General features: G+C 41.7%; 1 protein-coding gene across 3 annotated transcripts; it reads left to right on the top strand.

Annotated features, from left to right (window-relative positions):
* The first annotated feature begins 8,693 nt into the window (after window positions 1–8,693).
* HUS1 (HUS1 checkpoint clamp component) lies at window positions 8,694–15,958 on the top strand. Of its 3 annotated transcripts, none has more exons than XM_041471205.1 (8): window positions 8,694–8,829; window positions 9,102–9,229; window positions 9,673–9,849; window positions 10,486–10,593; window positions 11,488–11,562; window positions 13,726–13,825; window positions 14,214–14,345; window positions 15,166–15,958. In XM_041471205.1, exons 2-8 carry the CDS (start codon window positions 9,209–9,211, stop codon window positions 15,246–15,248), a joined length of 696 nt encoding a protein of 231 aa, XP_041327139.1. In that variant the 5' UTR covers window positions 8,694–8,829; window positions 9,102–9,208; the 3' UTR covers window positions 15,249–15,958. The 3 variants fall into 3 exon arrangements, with proteins under 3 accessions (XP_041327139.1, XP_041327138.1, XP_041327137.1); XM_041471204.1 differs by having other exon boundaries at window positions 8,695–8,825; window positions 9,697–9,849; XM_041471203.1 differs by having other exon boundaries at window positions 8,695–8,825.
* The last annotated feature ends 1,936 nt before the right edge of the window (window positions 15,959–17,894 follow it).

Here is a 17,894-nt window from a genome sequence, read left to right as displayed (position 1 = left end):
AAATCTTTCAAAAATTAAGAGCATCATCTAACAAAAAACACCTAATTAGTTAACACCCAGAATTCCACCTACCCAATCTGAGCCTTTGCATACAGTAAACAAAGTCCCAGTAGAACATATCAAAAATTTGTTTAGAAAGACAATTTAAATCAATTCTACATCAAGTACAAGCAAACTCATTTGTAAAGTTATCTTTGCTCAGAGACCAAGTTGCACATAGTAAATAACACAGAAAGATAAAACAACATGATGTATACCTCACAGATCTGACTGTTAAGTGAAAACTGTGTATAAATGTCACTATTTACTAAATATTACTACTATTGTCTATATATATGTATTACTATTGTCTATATTACTGCTATTGTCTATATTACTATATATTACTATATATTACTATATATTACTATATATTATTAATATATATAGCTATTGTCTATAGCTATATATATTACATATAGCTATATATGTATTTGTAGAGTTAGAATATATAATAATTTTAGTAATAAACTAACAATATAGAGATAAAGGGTAAAACGTCCTGAGTTAGCTATATGATACTTATATCCCCAATCGTCTATTCTATTTATACTAGATAATAAATTTTACACCTTTAAAACTAGTTTCAAAAGCAAAGAAGAAGAGAGAACACCAAATTTATTTTCAAACACTGCACTCACTCCTCCACATTCCTACTGCTAAACTGTGTTGTCTGCAGATAAACAGAAAACAAGACAGAACTCTACTTTTAGTTAGTTTTAGCTAACTAAGGCAAAAAATTTCCTAAACTGTAGTTTTTCTTTTCTTTAAACCTGTTTAAACCTACTCTAGACTAAACACCCAGAAGAACACCAGCAACTCACACCTGTAGCCCACCAGGCTGGGCCTAAGCCACAGCACTTCCAACACCAGAAAACCTAATAAGAGAAAAAGTAAGCCGAGCTGCAGCCCACGAAGGGGACTTTCTGAGTTTATTATCTCTTTTAAAGCAGCAAGAAGTTTTATTGTTTAATATTATTAATTTTTTATACTAGTAAATAAACAACTGTTAAATAAACAACTTTTTCCACTTTTCCCAAACCAGTTAGAAGAGAAGCCCCTTAGATTTACTTTCTAATATAAACCCCTTTAGTTTTTCTCCAAAAATTGCCCTAAACCAAAACAAATACATGAGATTACCCCCGAGTCTCCTTTTTTCCAGGCTAAACAATGCCAGCTCCCTCAGCCATTCTTCATAGGGCTTGTGTTCCAAGCCCTTCACCAGCCTTATTGCCCTCCTCTGGATGCATTCAAGCATCTCAACATCCTTCATAAACTGAGGGGCCCAGAACTGTACACAGTACTCAAGGTGCAGCTTCACCAGTGCCAAGTACAGAGCAAGAATCACTTAACTGGTTGTGCGGGCCACACTATTCCTGATACAGGCCAGGATGCCATTGGTTGTCAACCAGTTGTCAACCAGTTCCCCCAGGTCCCTTTCCACCTAGGCACTGCCCAGCCACTCTGTTCCCAGCTTGTATCACTGCAGGGAGTTGTTGTGGCTAAAGTGTAGTACTCAGCTATTGGACTCATTAAATTTCATGTTATTGGACTCAGCCTATCTATCCAATCTCTCCAGGTCCCTTTGCAGAGTCCTTATTTCCCCCAACAGATCAACACATGCTCACAGCTTGGTGTCATATGCAAATTTACTGGTAATGGACTCAATCCCCTCATCCAGATCATCAATGAAGATGGGCCCCGCACTGACCCCACTGGTGACTGGCTGCCAACTGGACGCAGTACCATTCACCACCACTATCCGGGGCTGGCCATCCAGCCAGTTCTTAATCCAGTGAAGGGTGCACCTGTCCAAGCCATGGTGGCCAGTTTTTCCGGGAATATGCTGTGGGAGACAGTGTCAAAGGCTTTGCTGAAATTCAGGTAGACAAGACCTACAGCCTTTCCTGCATCCACCAGGCTGGTCAGCTGATCATAGAAGGAGATCAGGTTGTTCAAGCATGACCTACCCCTCCTAAACCCATGCTGGCTGGGTCTGATTGCCTGGCCATCCTGTAGGTGCCATGTAATGGCACTCAACATGATTTGCTCCATAACCTTGCTGGGTACTGGGGTCAGGTTGACTGGCCTGTAGTTTTCCAGATCCTCCTTCCGGCCCTTCTTGTGGATGGGTGTCACACTGGCCAGGTTCCAGTCATCCGGGACTTCCCCAGTGAGCCAGGACTGCTGGTAAATGATGAAGAGCAGCTTTGCAAGCTCATCTGCCAGATCCCTCATCCCCCTGGGATGGATCCCCTCTGGTCCCATAGATTTCTGAGCATCTAAGTGGCTCAGCAGGTTCTGACTGCTTCCTCCTGGATAACAGGGGGGCTATTCTGCTCCCTGACACCATCTAGCAGCTCAGGAAGACAGTTTCCTGAGGACAATCTGTCTCTTTGTTAAAAACTGAGGCAGAGAAGGTGTTCAGTACCTCTGCCTTTTCCTCACCTTCAGTTACTAAATTCCCTCCCACATCTTACAGAGAATGGAAATTGTCTTTGTCTTTTCTTTTGCCATTAATGTATTTATAAAAATATTTTTTACTGTCCTTCACAGAAGCTGCCAGTTTGAGTTCTAACTGGGCTTTTCCCTCTCTAATTTGATAAATGATGATGGATTCATTATTGAAAGCACAGGCAGTAACCTGTTTGGGTTTTGTTTGGAGGTGTTTTTTAAATCACAGTATTTTAGGAACAAATTGCTCACTGCTTCTAAGCTTCAATATTAGTAGTCAGCTTCATAACTGCTGAAATATTAGCCCAAAAACAAGTCTCAGCTGAAGACATGATCCCTACATATGTGTCCTGGTTTAGGGCAAATTTGGGAGAAAACCTCCAAAGGGGGCCCCTCCAGAAAGCAAACCCACATGTCCCTTCCCCCCAACCAGTTTGGGAAGGATTCTTCAGAGAGATGTGGAAAGAACCTATATATTTAACAGGCCAAGCATCCCCCCAGCACACAAAATGAACAATACCGGACGATAACACTCTTTCGCTGCTCTGAAAAAGATGACAAATTCAGAAAGTCTCTCCTGGGGGTGGTCACTCTGTTATCGGTCCCTCCGGTGCTGGGAATAGCTGCTTCATGCCACAAGGCGCAAATTCAGTGTTTCCCAGGTCCCAGTCTGGAGCAGGCTCGAGTGGTTCCAAAAAAGGGAAAGGAAAAACAGTCCAGGGAAAACACTCAGACTGCTTAGGTAAACTAACTAATGAGCAGAAGCAAAAAGCAAGAGCAAAGCAGGAGCAAAGCAGAAGCAAGAGCAAGAGCAAAGCAAAAAGCCAAGCAAAAAGCAAAAGTTACACTATGTACTGCCCCATTTCTGTGTCCCGCCAGTTGTGGGGGAGCAGGCTGATAACAAACCAAAACAAAACTCCACTCTTCAGAGCCAGTCTTGAATGCACAGAACATAATATCCAGCATAAACAGAACAGACAACAGGGGATACAAGCATCACAACATCACACTAGGACAATATGTTAAAAAAAAAAAGAGTCCTTTTGGCCGTCCTTATACCACTTTTTTACAATAAATATAAGCAAAACTAGACACAAGTTCTTTTCAGGCAATCAGCAGGTCTGGCATATTATTTTCTCGTTTGGTATGTTTTTCTCTGAAAGCTGGCAGGATTTCCCACTAGATGTTTTATGTGATTTGCTCACTTTAACATTAAACCCAAAAAGCAAAACAGCATGTAGGCAGCATACAAACAAGGCCCATTGATTGAAAATTAATGTGAATTACTTTGCCATGAAGGTACAAAGAGGGGCAAGCACTTCCTCCCTAAGAATTCCAACGGAAGTTTTATTTTAATAAAATACACACAACTTGTTTTAGGTAAAATTATTTAATTTCACTCAAAATAGTTTCTCATGATTGTCCCTAGAGTCAAAACAACTTCAGTTCCAGTTTTGTGTAGATGATGACACTGCAGCCGGTGTTTTATTCTTAATTTCATTTTCACTTTTTATGTTTTTTTCATATCTAAATTAATATCTTTTTAAGCTGTGATCACCACAATGGATCCATTAACCATATCATTAAAAATGAGTTGAATACTGTATTTTGAAACTGATCATTGTTTTGTGGCTTGTGTAGGCTTGTTGTACTATACTTTTCTTGCTCAAAGAACCATTGAACATTGGGTTTTTCACGAACAACTTTAAACAGTGTATGAGAAAGGTGTGTTTCATTAAGTGTACAATTTCAAATTGAAAATACTGATTAACCTTAACATCTAGATATACATTATGGTCAGTTTCAATTAATTTATGTAAAAATACTGAAATTTTCTATAACAGCCAAAAAAACCCCTTAATGCTCTTTTACTACCTCTTAAGTCCAGTGACATAGACCTATTCAGAACTCAGCTTCAGCAGACTGGGATCAAATCATACAGACGTTTCAAGCCAAATTCAGTTACAGTAATACTCACTCATAGATCAAATTAATGTGGAAAGGACTTAATGGTACAGTTAAAACTGTTTTACAGAGAAAGAGCCCTTTCTAGTACCTATTCATTTTCTGGTGATATGTTCAGTGTCCCTCTAGTTCTCAGAGTTGACATTATCAGATTTTTATTTTACTTTGTCTCTCCATTAAGCAACCTAAGCAGTGTGAATGCCTTATTTATACTTTGAAGTTATTTAGACGGGCTTAAAAACATAGAACTTGTGGTTTCAAATGCATGTATAATCCATTTATTATGTAAATAACTAACATAAAAATTGGAAAAAATGCATCAACCAAGCAAACACTGCAGAAGAAATTGGCTTTGATCACAACAAGTAATTGTGTGGCAGCAGGACTCACTACGCCTAAAAGTTGACAACAGATATAGCAGTGTGACAAGCAAGAGGAAAACAGGCTGTCCTAGTGTGATGTTATGATGCTTGTATCCCCAGTCGGGTGTTCTGTTTATGCTGGATATTATATTCTGTGCCTTCAAGACTGGCTGAGAGTGAAGGTGGGGAGAAGAAGAAGCACAGTTTTTTATCAGGGACTGGACTCTCCTCCAGTCTGCTGGAACAGAGAGCGCACTGTTGTTGTCTGGGCACAGACAGGGCAGGACACCGCACTCCTTTTGCTTTTTAGTTAGTTAGTTTAGCTAGCTGAGGCAGTCCGAGCTTTCCCTGGAATGTTTTCTTTTCCTTTTCTTGGAACCTTTTAAACCTGCTCCAGATTGGGACCCAGAGAAACAGCGAGAGCTTGCACTTTGTAGCCTGCAGAGGTCTACTCTGGGCCACAGCCTTTCCCAGCACTGGGGGAACTGATAACAGTGACCACCCAGAGAGACTTTCTGAAAGTCACCGGAGAGACTTTCTGAATTTGTCATCTCTTCAGAGCAGTGAATGAGTTTTTTCATCCGGTATTGTTCAATTTGTGTGCTGGGGAGTGCTTGGCCTGTTAAATAAACAGGGTTTTTTCCACATATCTCTGAGGAAATCCTTCCCAAACCAGTTGGGGAGAGGGGCCGTGTGGGTTTGCTTTCTGGAGGGGCCCCTTTTGGAGGGTTTCTCCCAAATTTGCCCAAAATCAGGATACAGGCTGAGAAGATCCACAGACAGCACAGAGGTTCTGAGTTATTAGGAGAAGAGGGGTACTACTGTCAGAGCTGCTCTGCCATTTCAAGGTTCCTTCACAAAGTTGTGTGTATCTGCTGTCAGTGTGATATACCCTAGCACTTCCATATTAAGCCAGTATGGATAGAGAACTGAACTTCTGTTAATCTGCCTTCTCTCCTACAGCCACAGTAATAAATGGCTCCTGCCTGGCCTGAAACCCTGAAGTAGAGCCTGTCAGTCAACTGTGATGAGAGCAAGAGCAATATAAAGCCTTTTTTTTTGCAGACTTCTGAGTGTATATGTGGCATATAGTAATTTATTTCTGATGCCCATCTTGGTTATTAATTCCCCATTCTTTATTATTTAGGGCAAGCAATGGAAATTTTTTGTATACATAAAGTCTGTCTTCTCATTGTGGCTTAATTTTGAGAGGTTATAAAGCATTGTTAACAACAGACCATATCTAGAAAACAAGCTAGAGAACAAACTTTTGTCCAGCTGGGTTGGTTTGCACGCCCTGGGTTTTGGTAGCAGGGAGGCCACAGCTTCTGTGAAAAGCTGCTAGAAGCTTCCACAATGTCCAGCAGAGCCAATCTCTGATGGTTCTGAAGACAGACATGCCACTGGCCAAGGCTGGGCCAATCAGAAATGATGGTAATGACTCTGTGGTAACATATTTAAGAAGAAAATCAAAACAAAGTGATGGCGCAGTTTGAATTCCAGCTAGAGAAGAGAAGGAGGTGAGAACATGTGAAGGATACAACATGGAGACACCAAAGTCAGTGAAGAAAAAGGGGAAGAAGATGCTCCAGGCACTGGAGCTGAGATTCCTCTGCAGGCCATGCAGATGCACAGGGGTTGCAGAGATCCATTCGCAGTCTGTGGGGGAGATGCCCACACCAGGGCAGGTGGATGACTGGAGAATGCTGTGATCCAGTGGAAGAGCCAGTGGGAAGAGGGGGCCCCTGCTTCCAGGCTGGAGCAGCCTGTCCTTGGAGGACTGCACCCCATGGAAGAGTGACCCATGCCACAGCAGTTTTAGGAGGACTGCTACTCTTGAGAGTGGACCCATGCTGGAGAAGTTAATGAAGAACTGTCTCCCATGGGAGGGACTCCACAGTCTCACAGAGGAAGGACCCCTCTCACTGAGCAGCAGATCTCAGGTGAGAACTGACCAAAACCCCCCGTTCCCTGTATCCCTGCACTGAGAAGGAAAGATGGTTTGAGGGAAGACGTTTTTAAGAGCTTATTGTACTTCTCATTATCCTTCTCTGATTTTATTAGTAATAAATCTACTTTGTATCTCCAAGTTGAGCCTGTTGTGCCCTTGGAGTGTCTTCTCCCAGTCCTTATCTCAACTCATGAACCCTTTGTTAATTTTTTCTCTCCTCTGCCTAGCTGTGGCAGGGGAGGGTCAGTGAGGGACTTTTGTGGGTGCCCGGTGTTTGGCCAGGGTCAAACCAGGAAACCATAGTCAAAGACAGAAAAGGCAAATGATGTGGATCTCTTAAACCTTATGCAATGCACATGTATCAGGATGCCACAACTTGAAAGGGATTAGATCAACCTTCCTTCTGCAAATTCCTGCTTAACCTTCATGTAGCAATCATTTCACTAAAAGCAGTCTGCAATTATGTCTGTGAAAGATGGAAGATGTGTTAAACTGCAAAGTTTAATGTGTGAGATTTCACACGATCAGGGCTTTATCTTCTGCACCCATGTTTCACAAAACAAAAGGATAATGGACAAGTATTTAAGGAAAAAGTTGGAGATAATTCTGTTAGGTATAAACTACTGTCCAAGTCTGAACTAAGACTGGACCAAGCTGCACCTAAGCTCTATGAGGAGTTTAGAAAGCAAGAGGATATGCTCTGAATTTGTGATTCAACAGGAGAGTCTTGTTTACTCTTTTTTCTCTAATTATTCTAATTAGATTTTTCTTTGTATGTTTCATTCATGATGGAGCGAATCTTGTCATTGAACTTTATGTCACACTTTTATAAATGTATATTAACCCCACTTTTGCTAATACCTTGCCTGATGATTCTCTGAGTGACCCTAAACCAAATTTGTGACAAATTGGCATAGTTGGCAGGATCCTAGACGAGAATTTGTGACACCCTGCTGCACTGGTTTCTCTAGGAAAATCTTCAGCTTATTTCTACAAAATTTACGAGGCCTAAGAGCAATACAAGCAGAGAATAACCTCTCCAGAAACTATTGCTGTATCTGTCACTATGCAGACCCAAGGTTATCTCTTTTCATTTTCTTCATAATGACAATTGAAAGAGAGCATCAAGGCACGTGAGCAGTATCCCAAGAATTTTTCAAAATTAAATGTTAGCAAGACAATTTAGCTGATCTGGGGAACTCGTAACGTGAAAAAAGAAGACCAGACAGTCCTGACAGACCAAAAAAGAACAACACTAGAAAACTAGTGTTGTTCTTTTTTGGTCTGTCAGGATTTGTCTCTGCAAATGCTGTAGTTTTGAAGGACTGCAAGGAACCAAAACCATTAAGGTAAAGGACATCGTCTATAGGAAACAGGCATGCTGCACATTGACTAGGTAAAACAAAGTTTTCCTTCACTTTCTATTTTCTTGACGTATTCCAACCTTTGCATAAACCCCTGTGCACCATGCATTAAGCTGGGAGCTGGCTACATGAGGTGCCCGGTCTGACAGAGAGTATCTTTCTCAAAACACTTTGGGTTGCCCAGCCCTTTCTGGCTGGCCTGGTAACAATGGGGCAGTGGAAAGGCCCCTCATTAAGATGTTCGCGCCACCTTGTAACACGACTGTTGCTTTCCTTCCCCACCACCGCGCCCTGTGGGGCAGCGTCGGAGCTTGGCCCCTGCCAGGGGCTGATAGTGTCTCCTGCAAGAGCCCCCTTGGATGTGAAAAAGAAATTTCTCGAGACATCGGGACTGCGATCCATACAGACGAATTTTCACGTATGTTCCGGGGATGCCAAAGCATTTTCGAGCTAAGCTTTTCAGCCCGGATTGCGATGACCTCCACCGCAGCGGAAGGAAACCCGGAACGTCTCTGCCAGACCCTGCCCAACCCCGAAGCGCATCCGGGGACGGCGCAGAGCGGTTTGGGTGTGAGGCCCCTCCCTCCCTGACCGCCTTCCGTGGCAGCGGGCAAGGGGCTGGGAGGGCCGGCGCTGCCATGCGATTTCGGGCTAAGATTGTGGATCTCGCCTGCCTGAATCACTTCAGCCGTGAGTATGTCGGGGCAGGCTCAAGGGCGGCAGTGCCTCTCTCAGCGGCTGGGGCCGGCTTTCTCGGGCAAAGAAAAGAGGAAGGGAGGTGAGGACCACAGTGCTTTCCTGGGAGGACGTGGCATGAGGCGCTTTCCTTCGCCCCGAGGTGTTTAGGAGTTTGCGAAGCAGCACGACCTGCGTTTGTAAAGGCTGAAGGTTTTTCTGTCCCGCAGAGACTGGGGTGCATGGAGTGATCACCGCTGTAACGTCCTCCTCCCTCCCTCCCTCCGACAGGTATAATTAACACAATCGCCAAGTTAGCCAAGACCTGCATCCTGCGCCTTACCGTCTGCAAGCTGTATTTCATCCTCTCCGATAAAGTAGCAAATGGAGGCGCCAGTATGTGGTGTGAGCTGAGCCAGGTGAGCCCAGGAAAGTTCAGTCACCACATTTTGAAAACCAGAGCATGCAACTGGGTTTGATGTACGAGGCATTTCTTGTAGCCCTCACCTTCGATGTGCCAGGTCTCTCAAAGTCTGTCTGGTTACACAGGTGTTTCAGGTTGGATACTCCCTTTTCCTTGATTGTCACTTCAGTGTAAAGCTTCAGTGTGTGCTGGCCCACATGGGCCTGCCCAAAACTGGAAACAGGAAAGCATAACTCACTGTCTAATGGACTGATTAGGTGTTAGGGGAGTACATTATATGGTTTAGCCTGAAGCAATGAGTTTTCATGGTTGTGATTCCTCAGGTGATTTGAGGCAGAGGGGAGTTTCTGGTGTACAAATGCAATTCTAAGCTTAAGGTCTGATAAATAAAACTTGTGTCTCTTGTTTGCTTTATTTCCTGACTTTCAAAAATTGTAGGGGAACTTCTTTGATGAATTTCAGATGGAAGGAGTAGCTGCAGAGCACAATGAAATCTATTTCGAGTTTGTGCCTGAGAACCTGTGGAGAGCATTAAAAACTGCCCAGAGTGCTAAGGCAGTGAAGATCAAGTTGACTAATAAACACTGTCCCTGTCTCAGAGTTGCTGTGGAGCTAGTAAGTGCAACCATGCTTTCATGTTCATTATTAAGAAAAAGTTTTCTAAAATGTAGTGCGTTTGCTAAGATCAGAAGGTAATATATGGTATAATTCTAGAAAACTAAAGAAACATTGTGCCATTTTCCATTTCACTAGCCTTTCCTGCCATCATGGGTGATAGCGTACAGAACCAGCTTTGTATTTTCCAAAAGGAAAGGAGGAGGTAGAGGAAGAAAGCTATGATATTGAAACAAGTTTTTCTAATGTCTACTTTTCTCCATTCCTTCATCTCTATATCTTCTGCGGATTATTGCCTTTTCATTGAAGCCATTAGGTGAAGGTTTCAGTGTTTGTGTTTTGCCTTTGGTTTTCCTGATATTGCTGACTTCTGATTCTTTTGTTGCTGTTAACTCCACTGATTCACCTCTTCAGTTCTAAAGATAGCTTGTAGGTATACTAATGACTGATGCATCACAAACTCTTCCTCATTTGAAAGGGAAGCCCACTTAAAAGCATATTGATAGGAACTGAGGGAAAACTGGAACTGAGTGTCGGGCACGTAGTTATAGCATTTCCCAGAGTGGGTCTGAAAAATTTGAATTTAGAATTCCAATCTTGTGTTTAACTGCAAAAGCATCCTCTTTTTCCCTCAAGCCATCCTTATCAAGCAGCAGCAGGATTGTGACACATGACATTCCTGTGGGAGTTATTCCCAGAAGAATGTGGAATGACTTCAGAGAGCCCAGTGTGCCAGACTTTGATGTAAGCCTCTGCTTTTATATTCCCTTCTGAAAGGGGAGTTTGCAAGTGGAATGGTATTGCTATAGAGTATACTATGGTGGGATTGGGAAAGGAGTTGAAAGAGGAAAGACTGGAGGCTACAGTTTTGGAGGGGTATGGAACATGGCTTCTATCCTGACAAGAGAGCCAAGAACTTATGGAAACAGAGTGGGTGATTGCCAATTGCTTATGTGATGTTCATGGCAGAGGGAGGGAGGAAAGAAGGACTTGCATGGCTTTAGTCTGGAGCATGTCTAAACCACACAACTTTAGGCTGTTTCAGCTGTTCAGGTGCCAAATGGTCCGAATAATCTGTTCTTTCTGAAATCTATGGCCTATCTGGCAGAGTTAAAGATATATGTGTTTCCTCCTGATTTTGACTTTTAGCAGAGTTTTAAGGAAAGGTCCTTGTACAAGTGTGCTCCTATTTGAGGTTATGGATGTCTGTTACCTCTGTAGCTATGAGTATTTAGATTCTGAAGACATACAAGAAGAAACTTTCAGTATTTTGTTCTTTTATTTCAGATTTACACTGCTGCAGTATTATAGGAATATTGTTCTTTTCTTTTTGTCTATAGTAATTGACTATTTAGTAACACAGATGCTCGTGTGAGAATCTGATCTGCAAAAACATGCCTCTATTTTGAACACAGACTTATATGTTAAGTCTGGAACAATTGCTAGAATGATGGCCTGTTGGTATAATGGGAAAGACTTCTTATGTTCCTGAGACATTTGCTGATTTCAGATAGATATTGTGCACTCTGAAAGCTGTAGATAACACTGTCCAAACTATGATAGAATTGAAAGTAGAAATAAATGTGTCCCAATCACATCTGAAATACTTGTGCAAATGCAGTTCTTATGTATTCCTAGGTCAGTATTTACCTACCAGTGCTGAAAACAATGAAGAGTGTTGTGGAAAGGATGAAGAATCTCAGCAATTTCATTGTAAGTTAAGGCACTTAAAGCAAGTATGCTACAGATGTTATTTCATGAGGGACATAACAGGTTGCCTAAACTGGTGCTGCTACATTATCTTATTTGAGATGACTTAGACATTGAAATCAAGGCACCTGAAGCCTGTGTAAAGCCTGAATAGAATGATGGGATTTATTTTAGGATTTACACTGAAGAGCTTTTCCTGGGCTTCTCAGAAAATGATGCCCTTTGTACTAAATCTCTGAAAGAACATGGCATTGTGTTGCTACAAGATACTCTTTGTAGCTGGTAAGGCATGACAGTCCTTCAGGAAGTTAGCTGTAGACTTTCCAGGCTATTTCGTTAAGGAAATGCCAATTAAGTGAGTGTTGTGTTAGGTGTCTGTGAATGAACTTTAGGTAAACTTGATATAGGATTTAAAGGAAATGCTGCTAATAGCCCCTGGATGTCATACTGTGCTTTAGACTGACATGTTGGATTTGCAGTCTACCCTGGATTTCTAGAGTGCCGGTGGGCCTTTTAACTGAAAGAAGCCTTCTGCGGTTGGACAGAAAAGGGCTTTGGTTTTTTATTTAATTGTTTGTGCTCACAGTCACCATAATTGACTGACATGAAAGTTAGTAAGTAAGTGTAGAGCTTTGAAATAGTTTGGGTTTGATGCTGTTCGTACCAGTTTTGATAAATAGGAAATTTTCTGTTAACTGAGAATCCTGAAATTGGAACAGTCTCAGTTTTTCAGAACTTGGAAGTGTTGAGAGATTACCCTGGGTTACTGGCAGTTTTGCAAATGGCAACCATCCTGCAAATACACATCAAACTTTTCTTTTGTGAGATTTTTTTGGGGGCTTTGTTTTTATTTTCTTTCCCTCTCCCATGTCCTTGGTGGATATGCTTATGCAAAATTGAGTGCAGTGCTTTTGTTTCTGGAGCTGAGGCTCTTTTCTCACAGAGGATAGTTGTATGATGGGATTGAACTTATACTAAGTGTCTTGCTTTCATGTTGTTAGAAAACAAAAACATCAATTGTCACAATGAATTATTTTTGTAAGATGCATCCTGGTAATAAAACTGGTCAAGATCAGTGCTGCAAAATGGACTTAAAAGCAATTTCTGATAGTACTTGCCCATTGTCCATTGTTTGGAGCCATTCTATACAAAATTCTGCTTGTAGTACAAGTCTTTTTTTTTAATTACTGAAAATTCATCTAATCACAGAAACAAGGTGCCTAGTTGTGCTTTCGGAATCCTCTGATCTACTTCGGATTAGTGTAAGACCATATATAGTCTCCTTCAAATTCCTTCTTCCAGTTTACAGGATGGAATTTGAAAGCTTTTAGCACTTTTCCAGGATTTCTGTCAGTTCAAAGTCCTTCTTGGAGTTACTGATCTGATCCAGCTGTTGTCTAGTTTAAATTATTGAAAGCAGCACTGTCAGCTCCTGGTGCATCTCATTTCTTCTCTCCGGGGGGGCTGCCCAAACCATCCTAGGACTCCTCCACTCCTGCATCTTGCAGGCTCCGGCTTCTCTCTCTCTCTCTCAGGCTGCATGGCCTCCCCCTCCCCCACCCAGATGCAGCTGGGCAGGGGAGAGGTCCGATCCGCTCACCTGCCGGACTCCAAAGAGGAAGTCTCTCTGGGAGTGCTCTGCTTTTAACCCCTGTGTGTTCTCAGAGGCGTATTCAAGTCCCCAGTGGCCACACCAGGTGCCAATTTGAAATCTGGCCAGTGATTGGTTTGACCATAACTTCCTAAAACCTCACTTCCGGGTCAAACTACGACAGTGTGTCATATAGACTGTGTAGGTGCCTTTCTATTTGTTGAATAACTGAATGGAAATTGAGGAATCTTTGCGTTTCTTCAGCTTCAGTCTCTTATTTCTGAAGTCTTTTCCTCATGAACTTCGCAAAGCTAATACTTGTTCTAAAAGTACTGGAGAACAATTAAATTTCTTTCTTTTCATAACTTCTGAAAGTTTGGTCTAGAGTACTTCACATGGGAATGATGGGAAATGCATTTTATAGCTGAACATTCAAATGTTCAACCATTTTCAGAAAGTATGGTTGACTTGTACTGAAGTACTCCTGGAAGCTTGTATTTGAACAAAACCAAACTATATTCTTCTGTAATTCTGCAGTGTGAAAGTGGGTTGCCTAAAATTGAGATTGATTGCAGGTGATTGAAGCAAACTTGAGTGGTGAAATGAACTTGAAAATAGAAACTGACTTAGTATCAGTAACAACACATTTTAAAGACCTGGGAAATCCTCCCTGGGGTAAGTTTCCCTGTTACCTCTTGTGTCTGTCTGATCTCATTACTTAAGTGTGTTGCTTATAACAGTACTTTTTAGCTCTTATTATTTAGAAAATAGCATCAAGTACTTTGAAGTCTTCGAATGAAATCTTAAAAGAAAAAGTGGAGTGGCCAGTGGAGTGTCTGTTTCATGTTTGGGGTGGTGGTGGGGAATCTCTTTGTCAAAGAGATTCCTATCAAATTCCTATTCTTGACAATTTGGTAGGAAAACTGGGATTTCTTGTCCTTGCACTGTTCTGAAAAAACAAGCCAGTTGAGTTCCAACACTTCAGCAGTTTTCAGTTATGTCCCTGTGGGTGTTGAAACTGCTTTTTATGTTTGGACTAAGTGTTGTGTTCTTACTCTTTTAGCATCAGAGGATGGATGTCAAAGTTCTGCTCAGGGCAGAGATCTGGAAAGTATGGCTGAAGCATGCATAGACATCAAGAAGCTGCAGCAGCTGCTTGCTGGACAGCAGGTCAATCCTACAAAAGCATTGTGCAGTAAGTTCAACAGCTCTGCTTGTGAACTCCAGTTAAGTAGGGTCGTTTGCCATACTTAGTTTCAGCAGAATATCATCTCTTCTGTTTTGTCTGTCTGAAAGTCAACTATTTTTACTGTACCTGAGGACTTCTAATATTTATATTTTTAGGCAGTTAGATTCAGGTCCTAGGCATTTGGGAAAGAAAAAATAAGTCAGGCTGTTTTAAAAGTCTCAAGCTGAATACTCAGATTCACTAATCTTGTGTGTTGTCTTGTTGTCTTTGTTTTAAAGTTGTTATTAATGTTTATTATTATTTTGAGATACTATTTTTTGAAAGTCTTAAAGCCTCTAGCTTCTAGCAGAGAAATTGAAATTTACTGGCATGTTTTTTTGATTGGGTTGTTTTTCCCTTTGGATGTTTTCTTACACTGATTCAAATACTAAAATGCTTTTTATACAGCTAGTGTTTCTAGCCATAGAAAACAATACTTCCTTTCTAGCAGAAGTCTCTGCAGGGGTTTATATCCTATTTTTATAACTGTGCTTTTCCTGAGAACATCTGTTTGTTATGGTTTAGTGCAGATACTGAGAATTTCCCAATGAAGATTTAAATAATTGGTGTAGCATTATAAACCTATATACTATATATTTACTTTTTGGTGTCATCTTTCATAAACTATTAATGCCTCACAGACCCTCAAGGATTTAAATTGTCTAGTTACCCTTCTGTCAGAAGTGGTGGAAGCATTGTTTTTATGGTGACATCTTTAAAAGATACAATTTTAAAGTATTTTTCCTGCTTTAAGGTGAATTTGTGTTTTAATTTTTTTTCCCCACAGATATTGTACGTAAGAGAATTGTCCATTTCATCTTGCTCCATGAGGAGGTCTCACTTCAGTATTTTATTCCAGCAATTGCCTGAGTGTTTTGGAATCTTGGTCATTTTCCAACCTGAGGCCTCTTTCATGAAGTCTGAAATCTTTCCGGAGTTGCTGGAGTATTTTGATGTGAGACACTGTTAGACGCATCCATCAGATGGACATTATTTCAATATTTATGAAAGCGTTCAAAATACCTCCTCATCCAGACAGCCATGTTTGTGAATAGTTATATGCTATGAAAGACACAATGCTGGGGAGCGTTGGTATATCTTACTCTTAGGAGGAGCAAAACTGAAATTTGTCTTAGCCACAGCTCAAAACATCCCAAAAGCACACTGAATTAAATACTTCAGTCTTCTCAAAAAACTAAAGGTAGAATTCACCTCTGGAGCTGCTGTTGTGTGTATTCAGTATTGAGAAATGCAATCCTAGTTAAGGGATCTCTGAGCAAGCTGTCATACCTCCATGAAACAGGAGAACCTTCTGGAGGGTTGCCTGATTGGTATTTGCCTGGACAAGTATGCACAGCCCTCCTGAAGTCGTATGGACTTGAATTCTGTTCTAGCAGGAGTGTTTTGACTCGTGCTTACTCTTTGTTTAACTCTTGGCCTGGGAGGATGAGCAAAACAGTCTGGATTACTTTGTTAATGTGGGCAGTGAAAATCACTATGTACAGAATGAATATCATATGAGGACACGTGTGAGCACAGCAATTGGTGTGAAATAAAGAGCCAGTTATCTGTGGATCACATCTTTTCCCTTTCCAGCTAGAAAACATTTTTGTACAACCTTTGTCGTCATGGTGTCAGACATGGTAAGATTGTGTGTAGGCTCTCATGCCAAGCAGCCAAGAGGATGACTGAATTTCACTCATAGGAGTACTGCCCCTGCTTCTACCTCCTGGTTATTTTCTGAGCTCTTTTCCTCCTTATTCCATGTGTGATTTATTTGTTACCCTGGCATGTTCCATACAGCTTTTGATTGTTTTAGTAATTGAGTCTGTGCTGCCAAGTGAGACTGGGAGTTTCTTCCAGAAAGTAGCTTGTCATGGTCAGAAGTGCTGGGTTTTTGATGGTTTGGGTTTTTTTCAAGGGGCACTGACATTACGGGAGCAATGAATCTTTTGTCCATGGAGATGCAAATGCTCAAGAGAGCAGTGGCAATGAGAAGGTAGAGTAGACTTGCAGTGAGTGTGTTGACTGATTGTTTATAGACCTTTTTACCCATTCCCTCTTTCTTCTTCCCTGCTCTCCCCTGCCCTGCACATTGCCTCATCAGTTGTCATATTTCCACCTACTGTGATAAATAAATGCATGAAGGATTTCCAGTGCACTTGGCTTGTCTGATAGAAGCTTAAATTCTAGCCTTCTTATTTATGCAGGGACACCTTTATGCCAGGGAAACAAACTATGTTAGTGTGTGTGGGCTAGTGCCATAAATGTTTGGTTCCTCTTTGTTTAGACTGATATGATGCATGTGTTCAACTCTTACTTACATAATAATTAATCTTCCACTTTGTGATGTACTATTCATGACAATCTGAAGCACAATTTATTGCAGTTCACTAAAGGACTGTTGGACTTTCTGACTTTTCATATCAGATCATCGGCTAATTAGTTAGGGTTTTTTAACATTTAACAGATTTATATTTTATGAACTTTAATGGTTTACTGTCATATCATAGCTATGGAAGAAGCCAAATTGGAGATGATTGCCTTCTACAATGGGATAACTGGCTGGACAAATGAAGGGAGAACAGTGAATGTGGTCTTCTTGGGCTTCAGCCAGGCTTTTGACACTGTCTGCCTTGGCATTCTGATAGGCAAGCTCAGGAAGTGTGAGCTGGATGAGCAGATGGTGAGGTAGATTGAGAACAGGCTGTATGGCAGGTCTCAGAGGGTTCTGATCAGTGGTACAGGGTCTAGCTGGAGGGCTGTGGTGTCCCCCAGGTGTAAGTATTGGATTCAGAAGTGGCCAATACCACAGAATGTTGTGCTGCCATTAGAAGAATCTCAGCAAGTTGGAGACTTGTTCAGAGAAGAACCTTCTGAAATTCATCAAAGTCAAGAGGAGGGTCCTGCACCTGGGGAAAAAGAACTGCATGTACCAGTACTGGCTGGGGGCTGACTTGCTCTGAAGCAGCTCTGGAGAAGTGGGTCATGGTGTGCAATAGGCTGCCAAAGCATGTCCTTGTGGCAGAGAGCCACTGATATCTTGGGGGTGCATTAGGGAATGGGGCCAGGAGGTCATAAGAAGTGATCCTGCTGCTCTACTCAGCCCTGGTGAGTCTGCATCTGCAGTGCTGTGACCTGTCCTGAGCTCAGTACAAAGGAGACAAGGAGTTCCTGGAGCAAGTCCAGAGGAAGGCAATGAAGATGAGAAGATTACTGCAGCACCTCATTCATGAGGAGAGCCTGAGGGAGCTGGGACTGTTTAGCCTGGAGGAGAGCAGACTGAAAAGGGATTTTATCAATGTCTGAAGTATTTGAAGGGAGGACATCAAGAGGTAGGACCAAGGCTCTTCTTGCTCATGAACAACAGGATGAGAAGAAATGGCCAGAAATTGGAACACAGGAAGTTTCACCTCAACATGGAAAGGAACTTCTTTTGAGCACTGGAATAGGTTGTCCAGAGAGGTTGTGGAGACTACTTCCCTGGGGATATTCAAAAGCCATCAGGACATGTTC

Source organism: Pyrgilauda ruficollis, unplaced genomic scaffold (assembly GCF_017590135.1).
Source record: "Pyrgilauda ruficollis isolate IOZ18807 unplaced genomic scaffold, ASM1759013v1 scaffold259, whole genome shotgun sequence".
In the NCBI taxonomy this organism is placed as follows: Eukaryota; Metazoa; Chordata; class Aves; order Passeriformes; family Passeridae; genus Pyrgilauda; species Pyrgilauda ruficollis.
Note: the sequence above shows the minus strand (reverse complement) of the source record. Positions and strands in the feature narration are given on the sequence as shown.